The sequence below is a fragment of the Heptranchias perlo genome, chromosome 7, assembly GCF_035084215.1.
Source record: "Heptranchias perlo isolate sHepPer1 chromosome 7, sHepPer1.hap1, whole genome shotgun sequence".
Taxonomy (NCBI): domain Eukaryota; kingdom Metazoa; phylum Chordata; class Chondrichthyes; order Hexanchiformes; family Hexanchidae; genus Heptranchias; species Heptranchias perlo.
In genome coordinates, this window is record NC_090331.1 from 49,656,988 (window position 1) to 49,672,537 (window position 15,550).

Here is a 15,550-nt window from a genome sequence, read left to right on the forward strand (position 1 = left end):
ACATCAATTTCCTTTCTCCCTTGCTGAGACAGGAGCCTCAGCATTGGCGGACATGGCACAGGGACCAGCCCAAAAGAGGCTAATGCCCTGGATCCTGGGATATGGGATAGGGTCAGGGTTGGAAGTAATTTCTAGCCTCTGGTATTGATCAGTACTGGGAAGAAAGATGAGGGTTTAGCTGCACTGGGGACAGTCCTGGTCTTTGGTAGCACTGTGAGATGGTTCTGGGCTTTGACAGAGCTAGGGAGGATGATATTTGGAGGCACTGCAGTAAGCATCCTGGCATTTGACAGGATGGGGTGGGGGAATATTTTTGCTGGCATCACTGTAGAGGGGGCACCTGAGGTTCAACAGAATTGTGGGGATGTGAACCAAAGGGCTTACATTACACAGAATATACAGCACAGAAACAGAGGATTCGACCCAACAGGTTCATGCCAGTGTTTACGCTCCACTCGAGCCTCCTCCCACCCTTCTTCACCTACCCCCTCAACATATACTTCTATTCCTTTCTCCCTCATGTGTTTATCTTGCTTCCCCTTAAATGCAACTATGCAAGTCGCCTCATCTACTCCATGTGGTAGTGAGTTCCACATTCTAACCAATCTCTGGGTAAAGATATTTCTCCTCAATTCCCTATTGGATTTATTAGTGACTGTCTGATATTAACGGCCTCTAGTTCTGGTCTCCCCTGCAGGTGGAAACATCTTCTCTGCATCTCCCTATCAAACCTTTACATAATCTTAAAGACCTCTAGCAGGTTGCCCCTCAGTCTTCTGTTTTCTAGAGAAAAGAGCCCCAGCCTGTTCAATCTTTCTGATAGGTATAACCTCTCAATTCTGGTATCATCCTGGTAAATCTTTTTTGCACCTTCTCCAATGCCTCTATAACCTTTTTATAATAGAGACCAGAACTGTTTACAGTACTCAAGGTGTGTTCTAACCAGGGTTCTACACAAGATTAACTTCCCTGCTTTTCAATTCTATTCCTCGAGAAATGAACCCCAGTGCTTTGTTTGCGTTTTTTTTTAAATGGCCTTATTAACCTGCGTCACTACTTTTAGTGATTTGTGTATCTGAACCCACAGATCCCTCTGCCCCTCTATCCCATTTCGACTCTTATTTTCCAAGGAGTATGTGGCCTCCTTATTCTTCCTACCAAAATGTACCACCTTACACTTATCCATATTGAAATTTATTTGCCAAATACACGCCCATTCTGCAAGTTTATTAATGAGCCACAACATGCTCAGAGCGGCGTGGCAACGTTCGCACCAGCTCCTGTGAATTAAACGTACGAAGTTACTTACTGCGGGCTCCGTGGCATAGACTTGCATGATTTGGAAGTATTCAAAAAATGCGCAACATCAACCCAGCCCCGAACAGTGTGGGTTGATCCGCCTGGGAAATGTCTGTGAGCATGGAAGTCACACCCACAAGCAGGCAAGCAGGCAATAAGAACATAAGAACATAAGAAATAGGAGCAGGAGGAGGCCAATCGGCCCCTCGAGCCTGCTCCGCCATTTAATAAGATCATGGCTGATCTGATCCTAACCTCAAATCTAAATTCATGTCCAATTTCCTGCCCGCTCCCCGTAACCCCTAATTCCCTTTACTTCTAGGAAACTGTCTATTTCTGTTTTGAATTTACTCAATGATGTAGCTTCCACAGCTTCCTGGGGCAGCAAATTCCACAGACCTACCACCCTCTGAGTGAAGAAGTTTCCCCTCATCTCAGTTTTGAAGGAGCAGCCCCTTATTCTAAGATTATGACCCTAGTTCTAGTTTCACCCATCCTTGGGAACATCCTCACCGCATCCACCCGATCAAGCCACTTCACAATCTTATATGTTTCAATAAGATCGCCCCTCATTCTTCTGAACTCCAATGAGTAGAGTCCCAATCTACTCAACCTCTCCTCATATGTCCACCCCCTCATCCCCGGGATTAACCGAGTGAACCTTCTTTGTACTGCCTCTAGAGCAAGTATGTCTTTTCTTAAGTATGGACACCAAAACTGTATGCAGTATTCCAGGTGCGGTCTCACCAATACCTTATATAACTGCAGCAATACCTCCCTGTTTTTATATTCTATCCCCCTAGCAATAAACGCCAACATTCCGTTGGCCTTCTTGATCACCTGCTGCACCTGCATACCAACTTTTTGATTTTCTTGCACTAGGACCCCCAGATCCATTTGTACTGCAGTACTTTCCAGTCTCTTGCCATCAAGATAATAACTTGCTCTCTGGTTTTTCCTGCAAAAGTGCATAACCTCACATTTTCCAATATTGTATTGCATCTGCCAAATCTCCGCCCAATAACCCAGCCTGTCTATATCCCCTTGCAGGTTTTTAATATCCTCCTCACTCTCTACTTTCCCTCCCATCTTTGTATCATCTGCAAACTTTGATATGTTACACTCGGTCCCCTCCTCCAAATCGTTAATATAGATTGTAAAGAGTTGGGGACCCAGCACCGACCCCTGCGGAACACCACTGGCGACTGGTTGCCAGTCCGAGAATGAACCATTTATCCCAACTCTCTGCTTCCTGTTAGATAACCAATCCTCCACCCATGCCAGAATATTACCCCCAATCCAGTGATTCTTTATCTTGAGCAATAATCTTTTATGTGGCACCTTGTCGAATGCCTTCTGGAAGTCTAAATACACTACGTCCACTGGTTCCCCTTTATCCACCCTGTACGTTATGTCCTCAAAGAACTCAAGCAAATTTGTCAGACATGTCTTCCCCTTCGTAAAGCCATGCTGACTTTGTCCTATTAAATTATGTTTATCCAAATGTTCTGCTACTGTCTCCTTAATAATAGACTCCAAAATTTTACCCACCACAGATGTTAGGCTAACTGGTCTATAATTTCCAGCCTTCTGCCTACTACCCTTTTTAAATAAGGGTGTTACATTAGCAGTTTTCCAATCTGCCGGGACCTTTGCCGAGTCCAGAGGATTTTGGAAAATTATTACCAAAGCATCCACAATCCCCACTGCCACTTCCCTCAAGACCCTAGGATGTAAGCCATCAGGTCCAGGGGATTTATCCGCCTTGAGTCTCATTAATTTACTGAGTACCAATTCCTTAGTGATTTTAATCGTATTTAGCTCCTCTACCGTAAAGACTGAAACAAAATATTTGTTCAGCATTTTTGCCATCTCCATGTTTCCCGCCATTAATTTCCCGGTCTCATCTTCTAAGGGACCTACGTTTGCCTTAGCCACCCTTTTTCTTTTTATATAACTATAGAAACTCTTGCTATCTGTTTTTATATTTTTTGCTAATTTATTTTCATAATCTATCTTCCCTTTCTTAATCAATCCTTTCGTTACTTTTTGCTGTCTTTTGAAGACTTCCCAATCTTCTATCCTCCCACTAAGTTTGGCTACCTTATATGTCCTTGCTTTTAGTCGGATACTATCCTTAATTTCTTTACAAGCAAAGTTCATTCACTTAAAGCAAGATTCTGCGTTGTAAATAAAAATTTTAATTTTTAAAAAATAAAAAGCCAAAGAGGTAATTTAATTAAGTTAAAGGGACATAAGTGAAAAGTAAAAAAAAAAATTAATTAAAAAAAAAAATTTAATGACCAAAAAATATTACAATATGAGTAATAGGAGACTGCATATTTTTAAAATTTAATTTTTAGTTGTTTGGCAGTCATTAAGAATCATCACGCTTTTAGAAAGTAGTGTAGACCTGGTATTTTTCAGCATACCTTTTGGTGGCGTAAGTAGTTACGTTCCAGCTGGGCAGATGAGCAAGTTTACGATTTTTCAGTGATGTCAATGATTATGGAATGCGTTTCCCCTTTAATTAGCAGCTGTCAAATCGCCGGCAAACCAATCGGAGCAAGTTCACGATTTCCGGGTTTTAGTGCACATGTGCCTACCTGGTGAAGCTACAACTCAGGACTACATGCATGCTAAACAGTGGAAGCAACATGCTATGGACAGAGCTAAGTGATTCCACAACCAACAGATCAGATCAAAGCTCTGCAGTCCTGCCACATCCAGTCGTGAATGGTGGTGGACAATTAAACAACTAACGGGAGGAGGAGGCTCTGTAAACATCCCCATCCTCAATGATGGCGGAGTCCAGCACGAGTGCAAAAGACAAGGCTGAAGCGTTTGCAACCATCTTCAGCCAGAAGTGCCGAGTGGATGATCCATCTCGGCCTCCTCCCGATATCCCCACCATCACAGAAGCCAGTCTTCAGCCAATTTGATTCATTCCACGTGATATCAAGAAACGGCTAGTGCACTGGATACAGCAAAGACTATGGGCCCCGACAACATCCCGGCTGTAGTGCTGAAGACTTGTGCTCCAGAACTAGCCGCGCCTCCAACCAAACTGTTCCAGTACAGCTACAACATTGGCATCTACCCGACAATGTGGAAAACTGCCCAGGTATGTCCTGTCGACAAAAAGCAGGACAAATCCAATCCGGCCAATTACCGTCCCATCAGTCTACTCTCAATCATCAGCAAAGTGATGGAAGGTGTCGTCAACAGTGCTATCAAGTGGCATTACACTCCAATAACCTGCTCACCGATGCTCAGGTTGGGTTCCGCCAGGACCACTCGGCTCCAGACCTCATTACAGCCTTGGTCCAAACATGGACAAAAGAGCTGAATTCCACAGCTGAGGTGAGAATGACTGCCCTTGACATCAAGGCAGCATTTGACCAAGTGTGGCACTAAGGAGCCCTAGTAAAATTAAAGTCAATGGGAATCAGGGGGAAAACTCTCCAGTGGCTGGCGTCATACCTAGCACAAAGGAAGTTGGTAGTGGTTGTTGGAGGCCAATCATCTCAGCCCCAGGACATTGCTGCAGGAGTTCCTCAGGGCAGTGTCCTTGGCACAACCATCTTCAGCTGCTTCATCAATGACAATTCCCTCCATCATAAGGTCAGAAATGGGGATGTTCGCTGATGATTGCACAGTGCTCAGTTCCATTCGCAACCCCTCAGATAATGAAGCAGTCAGTGCCCGCATGCAGCTAGACCTGGACAACATCCAGGCTTGGGCTGATAAGTGGCAAGTTACATTCGCGCCAGGCAAGTGCCAGGCAATGACCATCTCCAACAAAAGAGAATCTAACCACCTCCCCATGACCTCCAACGGCATTACCATCGCTGAATCCCCCACCATCAACATCCTGGGGATCACCTTTGACCAGAAACTTAACTGGACCAGCCAAATAAATACTGTGGCTACAAGAGCAGGTCAGAGGCTGGGTATTCTGCGGTGAGTGACTCATCTCCTGACTCCCCAAAGCCTTTCCACCATCTACAAGGCCCAAGTCAGGAGTGTGATAGAATACTCTTCACTTGCCTGGATGAGTGCAACTCCAACAACACTCAAGAAGCCCGACACCATCCAGGACAAAGCAGCCCGCTTGATTGGCACCCCATCCACCACCCTAAACATTCACTCCCTTTGCTACCGGCGAATTGTGGCTGCAATGTGTACCATCCACAGGATGCACTGCAGCAACTCGCCAAGGCTTCTTCTACAGCACCTCCCAAACCTGCGACCTCTACCACCTAGAAGGACAAGGGCAGCAGGCACATGTGAACAACACTACCTACACGTTCCCCTCCAAGTCACACACCATCCCGACTTGGAAATATATCGCCGTTCCTTTGTCATCGCTGGGTCAAAATCCTGGAACTCCCTTCCTAACAGCACCGTCACCACATGGACTGCAGCGGTTCAAGGTGGTGGCTCACCACCACCTTCTCAAGGGCAATTAGGGATGAGCAATAAATGCTGACCTCGCCAGTGACGCCCACATCCCATGAAAGAATAGAAAAAATGTGAACTTGCTTCTTTGATTCGTCATCGGAGACAGGGGATGTTGTTGAGGTACTCCATTGTTTGGTGAGCAATTTTTGGGCCTATGTCTTCCTGTATTTTGTCGCAGTCCTCCTCAGTATTAACTATCCCCCCCAATTTGGTGTCCTCTGCAAATTTTGAAATTGTACTTCTGATTCTCGATCCTTGTGCGTCACCACTTCCCACCTTTTGCCAGTCTAAGTAACTACCTTTAACCCCTACTCTCCGTTTTCTGGCCAGCTTGCTATCCATCTACTTTATGTAGAATAGTCACTGTTGTCTTGTCACTGACTCCACATGCACTGACCTTAGTTATGAATCTACCGTATTGAAGGCGTTATGAAAATCCAAATATATTACAGCTACTGCGTTATCCTTGTCTACCCTTTCTGTTATTGAATTCTTTGAAGAAGTAAGGTTGGTCAAGCATGATCTTCCCTTTTGAAATCTGTGCTGACTATTCTTTATTATATTTTCAGTTTCTAGGAGTTTTTCTATTACATCTTTGAGTAAGGATTCCATTGTATTTCCTACCACCGACGTTAACCTAATTGGTCTGGAATAACTGAAGGGTGAAAGGTATAGTTTGGCTCTCTGGTGGATTCCTTACTGTAAAGAAAAGTACAAAGGTGAGAAAATGGGCCTGACAGTACTGGGGAATCTCTGGTCTGGTAGCACTCGTTTATAACTTTCGGAGAGATCTCTGAAAATACTGAATTTGGAGTCTCACACTAGAATGCATCACTCTATCTGTGTATGCCCAGTTCCCTCGCTTTCTCTCTGTTACTTCCCCTCTATCGCTTTCTCTCTCTGTGTCTCACGGCTGTTAGTAATTGAGTGTTTCTATTTTCTAACTAGAAACAAAACACAGGTGATAATTAGAGATTGTGCTTGTTTTCAACATTCAACTAATTTGTTTTTTTAAAAGGCACTTAAATCGGGATGAGGGAAATACTGTCACTCACTCAGTTTAATATGCTTTCTGAAGTGTATAGAGTGTTTATAATTCAAAACCAACAAAAGCTGTAACAGGCATGTAATCGTACAGCCTGTCTTGTTTTTTTCTTTCACTTTCACAGAGAGGCATACACACACACCCTCTCTGTTTTAAAAAAAATTCAATATAAACTTTACCTGAATAAAATTTTTGAAATTTGTCCATTCGTATCTCTTAAAGGAATCATTTGAAAATCGAAGCAGGCAGATCTCAGGCAGGAAGTCAGTGGTAAGTAACTTATTGCAATTTTAGTCTTGCTATTGCCCTGTTCACACTGAAAACCGGGTGGTAGTGAGACCAAAATCGGGTTGAGGCTTTTAGCTTGTGAGGCACTTAAACAGTTAATATTGTACTTGTATAGTATAATAATTTTAAGTGCTTATAAATATTCCAGTGCTATAAAAATTCAGCATGCAGGTTAGCTACCATGAAGAAAGGCTGTTGGGAGGAAAGAAAGTTGGAGGTATGGGTCGGGAGTCACAGGGTCAGATGTCCAGGGTCATGGTGGGGTGAGGTCACGGGATAAGAGGTTATGGGCAGCAATGAAGGAGCATGATGCCTGAGGTGGTAAGCTTGAGGAAGGCCACTAAACCACAAGTTAAACCAAATCAGGGTGGGTAAGCCCATCCTGAAATTGGGTGGTGAGCCATTATACCATCAGGGAAAACAAAACAGGGCAGGTGGGATTGGGTAGGCACCAACCCAAAATCGAGCAGATCAGATGGATGTAAATGGTAAGGGGAGGCCTACAAACAGGCAAGGGGATCCAGAATATGAAGGTCAAGCTTGGCAAGAAAGGGGCAATAGGGATGCAGGTCATAGTATGGTTGAGAATGTGGGCCATGAAGTTCTGGGTGATTTATAGTTTATAGAGGACGAAAGCAGAAGGCTGGTAGGGAGAATGTAGGAGAAATTCAGGATTGGCGCAACGGTTCGAGATCAGGATCATTATGGAGGATGGAGAGTAGTCCGGGATCAGCAAAGAGATCAGAGAGTAATCCAAGAACAATAAAAAAGTCAGACTAGTCCAGGGTTAGCACAGAGATTGGAGGATAAAAGCATGCAGGTCAGCAAGTAATCCAGGATCAGCACAGGGTCACAGACAAATCTGGATCAGAGATTAATTCAGGATTAGAATTGGGGTCAGAAAGCATGGCGGCTGGTGCCATAAAGCAAAGTTGAGTATTAAAACTTTTACTCACATGGCATTAAGCCAGGCATATTCATGCCTTTAATTTCGTCACTATCATTAGATCCTCTACCTCACGCACTGAACTGCAAATCATAAAAAAAAATCTATCCAATTTTCTAACTGCAGAGCTAAATGATTTCCACAATTTTAACTTATAGTGACAGTTAATCAAACCAACAGCAGATAGTGGTGTAGAAATTCGATCTCACACGAAAACGGGTATGCACTACACGCGCCTGTTCACGTTGTCCCAAGCGGCATGTAATATTCATGCTCATCATCACTCAGGCGTGCAAACAGCGCTATTCATTAGTATCTAGTATCCAGTATATGCAATGACAAACGAAGGGCATATAACATTCTAAAATCAACAATCCCAATGAATACATCAGGGATTTACAATGCTGCAACAATCATAGTATTAATATTAAATCTGAAGCGATCTAATAAATATTTAACAATTGCAATAAATAGATTCCCTATCCCACAAAAAAGGCAGGTTACTCTCCTAAGCAGAGCAATCTTCATTCTCTGAATGCAGGTCCACATATACAATGGGTTACACCATGGAATCAATTGTCCAAGAAGCTGTGCAGCTGTTATTTATTAATTTGCAGTAGAGTACCCCATAGTCATTCTTATAGTGTTGCATACAAAAGTCTCCTGCATTGCTTGTAAGCCTCACTCAGCACCACATATACACATGTCCTGTTCTGATCAGAATCATTTGCAAATTCTTAAATACTTCAACTTTAATAAAACATTAGCAACTAAAATAATAACGGTGGTACCTGTTATTTAAAACTACCTATTCTGCCAGGAAAAACGATCTCTCAAAACAGGTGATTCCTCATTGGATGGATCATGCATGAAGCAACCCTGGGTGGTGCTCATAAATGCAGATCTTTAGAACTTAATAGTTGAATGAATAAAGACAAATTGTTTCCATATTATATAAGATGCCAGTGTTCTCTCCACTGTTTATATTCTATGTTGGGACAATACTTCTGCTGCTGATTACTGAATTTACTGAATCTCCTGATATCTGACACTTCTTAGAATTTGGACGATGGAATAATCTCTTCCAGTAGAGATGATTTATGTTTGAAATCCAGAGCAAATTAGCATGAATGACAGCATGATCCACCCCACTGCTGTGCTGTTAGAATAGCATAATGTCACTATGCCACTCATATTGGGATGCATGCAATCATAAAACAATACCAATGAGTTTGTGAGCACTGCAGCTGGTGGAGATGAAAGAATAGCATACTGAATGAATGCTTGCATGCAGCAGTTCCAGAAATTTCTCAGCGAGACAGAGGAAGGTCAGTTATAAGATACATTAACTGTAGGTGGTACATTTAATTAGCTGGTGGGTGGCACTATGCATTGGAGCCCAGTTGCATTTTGTCACAGAGTGGCACTATGTTGGGTTGTGCTGGGCATAACCCACATGTTGAGCACCCGGTCTCAGCTATGCTTCTGTGTGGTAGTTAATTACACGTAGAGCCTGGGACACATACGGCAGGTGGTCTTTTATTGGAGGTCAATTACAACAGACAACCTTGTCAGTCAAACTTTTATGGTTACATACAACAGGTGGTGTCTCCTAACAGTGGTCCTTAAATGAAAGGTGCCACTGTAAGTAAGCCTAATCTAGGCTTGTCCCATCAATGACAGGCATTAACAACATTAATAGATTTGGAATCTGGTTGGATTAGTAGATGTGAATTATATTTCAAATGCACTGGGACAATTAATAATTTTTTTGGCTTAGAAGATATCAGATATATACTAAAGTGTAACACATTATACGTTAAGACATGTTTCATTCAGTTGAGAGGAATACTGATTGATTTTCTGTTAAAACTGGTTTGCTATTCCTTCAGTTACAGTAAGTTCTAGTTAAAAGAAGGAATCTAGGAAGATCTCCTAATACCAAAAGAAAGCTTTGACTGAGCTTGAAGTGCAGGCTTTAGCCTTACAAGTCAGACCAGGAAAGTCCTTCATGGCTTGCTGGAATTCAAAAAAGGCATCCGCAACCTTTCATCTCAAATTTTCTTGACATCAAAAAGGATGTTCACCACTACATTCTGATATTGAGCAGCATACATAAACTACACATTTTGTACTGCCCAACTGCCTTGCAAGGAAAGATTATCCATATCACAGGATCTACATGATTCATGAAGCTGCAAGTTAGCTAATGGAGAAATATTAAGCAGGAGTGCCAGCATCCTAGGCCAAGACCTAAAATGCACACACCATCTTCCAGGTCTTTCTCACCAACTGACAGCCAAATTTGGTCCACTAACCAAGTATGTTTGTGTACTAAAGACTAAAGCCTGACATGACTCTCCCTTCTAATTTTCCTTCCCACCTACAAGGAAACACAAGTCTCTGCATGGTGCCTTCTGACTGCATCACAGAGTCAAAACTATGTTTATCCCTGTTCCATATCTTTGACCATTAGTGCTCCACATCACCGCATCCCTGTTGTTTCCTCACCATATCTGGTACACAAAACTACTTAAAAGTTTTTTATTAAAAAACTATAATTTTACCTCCCCCATCAACTCTATTGGTGCCCTTCTTTCTTCTCTTTTGCTGCCTTCATCATCAACATCATCATCATCATCATCATCCCCCTCTTCACCATCATTTGCATCATCATCCTTTCCAGAGTCTTCTGAAATGTTGTTAATAGAACTGGTGCTTCCTAAGTTGTATGTTTCAACAGTGGTTGCAGAGATTGCCAGTACTTTCGCTTCTTTAGTGTCCGAAGAATTGAGATACTTTTTTGCATCTGCAAAACAGAAAAGAAAAAAAAAATGAAACAATTATAAACTAAGCTCAATTTTTAAAAGATTAACTTACTAAAATGTGATTTTTAATCTTCCAATTAAAAAAAGTTTGAACATTGATTATGGCAAATACCAGTTAAATATTATTTTACAAATTATCTCTCCTCTTCCCTCTCTCCTGTAGGTGGGGTATGGTTGCAAAGGTGACTTCCAGTGGCCAGGCAGTCGATCTTCATGTAATGACCTAGATGATTAGTGGTCGCAGACAATTCCATCATGCGGTTAGCACAACTGAGCCTGATCCCGCCCTCATCTCATTACTTTCAAGCAGGTGTCCAGATAGCAATCAGGAGCATGAACCTCAGCTGATTAGTCCAGGGACACTGAGGCAATTGTAATCAACCTGGCTTAGATATTCTAATTCAGATAACTTCATTTTTAGTAATTCATTATTGACACGTCTCAAGATGCTTTGATCATTTTTCCACAGAAAGAATTTGGAAAAAGAGTGACTTTAAAATTTGCATTTTAAAGGAAAGTGTATTCACGCATGTCTAAAAAGGTGGGGGGGGGAGGCTGAGACAACAGGTAGTTAAGATATTAATAAGACAGTGGTGATATTGTTTCCTCAAAGACTGTAAATTAGTTTGTAAGGGTAATCGATTGACATTTCATACCCATTGTATTGGAAAGTTTTTGATCCTTTTTTTGGCTGAGAACAGATGAAGATATGACAGAGACTGGGATACAGGCTGGCAAGGAAGTTTCTGAAACAGGATGCTGATCTTTTACTGAAAACCTTCAGTGACTTTCCATTGAGTGTATATGCCCACACTTCTCAGTATGTAACTTGTATAACTTATGCTCTTGTTACTCTTATGTTTTTACCATATTCATGCCACCAAAATTGTAACTACATATACATACTATATACAAAAATTCCCCTTCAGAGCTGCTACTTCAACCATCTGGCTACTACTGAGACTGCCCCAAATTGGGCTCTGATAGTGGAATAATATGTTTGCACAAAATTCTTTTGTGCTCTGCATTTGCATAAAAGTGCCTTACGCTGCATTTTATTGTAGCTGTTTAAAATAAATAGATGAATGACTGTATTAAAATAGCAAATAAAGGAATTGTGTGTAAATGCATTAACCAATGTGTGACAGGAGGAAATGAAACCTCAGGTGCCAGCTCTCCCGTAATCCCAATACCACCCAATTAGCCATGGTACAATATGACACACCATCAGGAACATCATTTATACTACATAAACTCCAATTCTTTGAAAACTCCACTGCCCAAATATATGGGCAGTGGAGTGGTCACTTGAGTGGTCCATGCCAGCAATACGGTTGGTCGCAGGGAGGGGTTTTCAGGAAGATCTCACATTCAGGAAGTGGGGGGAGCCCAAGGCAGAGGAGGCCTAAACTTTCCTTATGGAGTATGCATACTCCTCCTGGCCCCACAAGAAAAGTAAACAAAAAAGTTTTTTAAAAACTTATGTGCTTGGACCTCTTCTGACCCCAGATCCTCTTCCAGCTGTCTTCAACTGATGGAAAGGCCCAACGTCTTTCCTGCTTAGCCCACAGTTAAATCTGCAGTCATTGGCTCCCCATCCCCCAATATGTTAAACTAATATCCTGGTCCTTTTTTATAAATCTTTCGACAGCCTAATTCCATCTTACCTCTGCAACCAACCTCCTCCAGCTGTACATGACAGCGTGTGCCCTATGCTCTTCCAACTCTGGCCTCGTGCATTCTGTAGTGGAAATGCCCTAAAAAGTGTCTTAATGGCAAAATAGAGTTATTCAGCATCCTGGCTACACTCTGGGAAATGGAAAGAGCTAATGCTAAAAATCGTGGATGCTCAAAGAAGATAAAGGACTCTGACAGTGTTCTTGGCTGACCTAAGTGGTCAAGGTCACGATTTAGAGCTAATGTGTCAAGAAACTAAAAAAAATGACACTTTTATCCAGAGTTGTTTAGGTCCTTCATTACTGAAGGTTGACAAATTATGAGTAAACCAACCGCCTGACATGTATGGGTTTTTTTGTTGCTCCACACTGAATCGGGGGTCATCACAATTTAAGAAATCTGTTCAAAGTGATTGTCACCCAAAGAGATGAACTCTCGCAAAACATCTGTCCCTCAGATTGGTTATCGATAAAATCAAGGAAGGTTTATTTGAAAATTAAAGGTATAAAAAATGGTGTTTGACACAGTGGGGGAGGGGGGAAACAAAAAAAAGAGCATGACACGGCTTCTCGAAGAAGTGTGAGAGAGAGACAGCGTGAGTACAGAAGTTTAGAGACTTACGGACTATGTAAGCAAGAAACAGGGAGATGTTTAATTGTGTCACTTGGACATACAAGAAATTTTCCTGAGACTAAGAGAAGTGAGTTTTAATGGCTCTAGTCCTAATGTAGCTACCAACATGCACGGTGGATCTACTCAGGAGAGTCAGATATTCCAAAAGGAATGGTGCACCGCTCTGACATCACAGGAAGCCCATACGAGCATCCCAGAGAAAGGTGAGATAACCAAAGATGAGGTTGTATAAGCTCTGTTAGATCAACCTAGTATTGTTCAACTATTTTTCCTATTATATTATACACTATCCTACAAGCTCCTGGAATTGTTGTTAAAGCTGCAAGTGTATCAGGAATAAGCTAAGCCAGTCAGACTTTTAATATATCCAGTAGACTTGATTCTTAAAGCTGTTAACTTGTCAGGTCCATAAGATGTCTAACCATAAGTTAATCTTGCCAAGTTTATAGGGGTGATCTTAACCAGACGGAAACCTGGGAGCGGGCAGCTAAAATCATCTGGGTGACTTATTTGCCAACGTCCCATATTGATCCCCGTTTTCTATTTTAATGTGCGCTTCTGAACAGGCGACTGCCTGAAGTTGGCGAGGTCCTTCTTTAAATATGAAGATTAGAATACAATGACTTCAATTTTAACCATGCCCTAAACAGGAAAACCGTTATGGTTTTCCCGCCAGGTGAAGATACCTGGAAGAGGCCCAAACAGCTAAGTTTTTAAACTTTTTTTTTAAACTTTCTTTCTGGGGGTCAGGGGGAGCAGGAGTGTTCCACAAGGAAAATTTAGGTTTCCCCTGCCTCGGGCTCCCCCTCCTCCCCGAATGAGAGAACCACCCCGGAAACCCCTAACGTGACATATTTTGTTGCTGGCAACTATTCCTTTGGTGCCATCCAACAGCCTCCAGCTGTCAAAAATTCCACTCCCTGCCTGTTTCAGGCAGACATCTGACTGTGGCCCGGGAGTTAAAATTGTTCAGGCCTCACATTACCGAGTTCACGGAGGTTTTGCTCATCTTGACCCTGCCTGCCAGATTTCCGCTCCCGGTTAAAATCGGGGCTTATATCAATTTTGAATGTTGAGCTTAATATCAACTTATAATTAGTGAAGCCTGTTGAGTTGGCATTAAGATATGTTAGTTCGTGACTTCACGGTTTGACTTCTTCTTTGATGATTTGGCAAGAACGAGTTAATTCATTACTGTAGTTTATATGTATCCCAGTAGGGGATCTATACTGTAGTTAATATAATCCAAACAGGTTGATGTAAGACAGTTCAGCAAGGCAAATTTAGGCATCTAATGCTTCTCGAGATGAAGACTGGTAGTAAAACCCAGCCGGTTTCTTGATGAGGGGTTAAGGTGAAGAGGTTAGTGCCTTTTGATTAATATAACAGTTTACCAATCCCTGTGTCCCTATAATTCCATTCCCATTCTACCTTTGGTGGCAAAGCCTTGAACCTATACTCTGGAACTCTTTCCCCAAGTTATTTTTTGACCATGCATTCAATCACCTCCTCTAATTCATCTACTACTGCTCAGCATCCATTTAGTGTCTCCTCTGTTAAGCACCTTTGGATATTTACTACATTAAAAGTACTTTATAAATTCAAATTGTTGTTGTTGTTATTGTAGTAGTAGTAGTAGTATACTACTGGCTTGGGAATCCAATGTCTTGGAGAAAAAGACAACAGACTGATAAATGCAGCCAAACACATTTCATGCTCTGACTTCATATGAAACTCATACACACAATACTGCAACGTTCTCAAAGTGTTATACAGACATTATTGTAGAGCAACAACATTCTTGGGGTTGGACACTAAAAAAAACTTTCAATTTAAAATACTGCTCCAGGAGGACTGCATAAAAAAAAAGCCTCCTCCCTAAGAAAAGATTGTCATATTTGTTCAGTCAAACAGCAATATCACAGAGACCTGTCATATTTTGTGGCCCATCCAGAAAAGAACTGCTCAGATAACACATCTAGCAGATAGAATTTTGGGCATTGAGAGGTCAATAGATTTTTGGACACTAAAGGAATCAAGGGATATGGGGATAGGGCAGGAAAGTGGAGTTGAGGTAGAAGATCAGCCATTATCTTATTGAATGGCGGAGCAGGCTCGAGGGGTCATGTGGCCCACTCCTGCTCCTATTTCTTATGTTCCTATGTTCTTATTGAGATGAAAGGGGATTAGCAACATACTTGATGTTGAATGCCAATCCCAGAGCTCAAAGAAATTCAAAAGCTGGTTACCAACTGGAACTTGAGATATGCTTCCTTTTAAAGTTCTAGATTTAAAAATAAGAAGTGCCTCATTACTACCTTCCTTTCACTAGCTTTCTGAATATGATGAGCTAGCTAGTAGTACACATTA

The 15,550-nt window shown here is 41.9% G+C and overlaps 1 protein-coding gene across 4 annotated transcripts in view; it reads right to left on the bottom strand.

Moving 5' to 3' along the window:
* The window catches only part of erich2 (glutamate-rich 2), a 125,765-nt gene that overhangs the window by 33,360 nt on the left and 76,855 nt on the right, over window positions 1-15,550 (bottom strand). For all 4 annotated transcript variants that reach the window (XR_010963428.1, XM_067987486.1, XM_067987485.1 and 1 more), the window contains one exon: window positions 10,610-10,851. Coding sequence is in view for 3 of the 4 variants with exons in the window: in XM_067987486.1 (XP_067843587.1) it covers window positions 10,610-10,851 (242 nt within the window). In the remaining variant the exon portion in view is untranslated. The remainder of the gene's footprint in view (window positions 1-10,609; window positions 10,852-15,550) is intronic.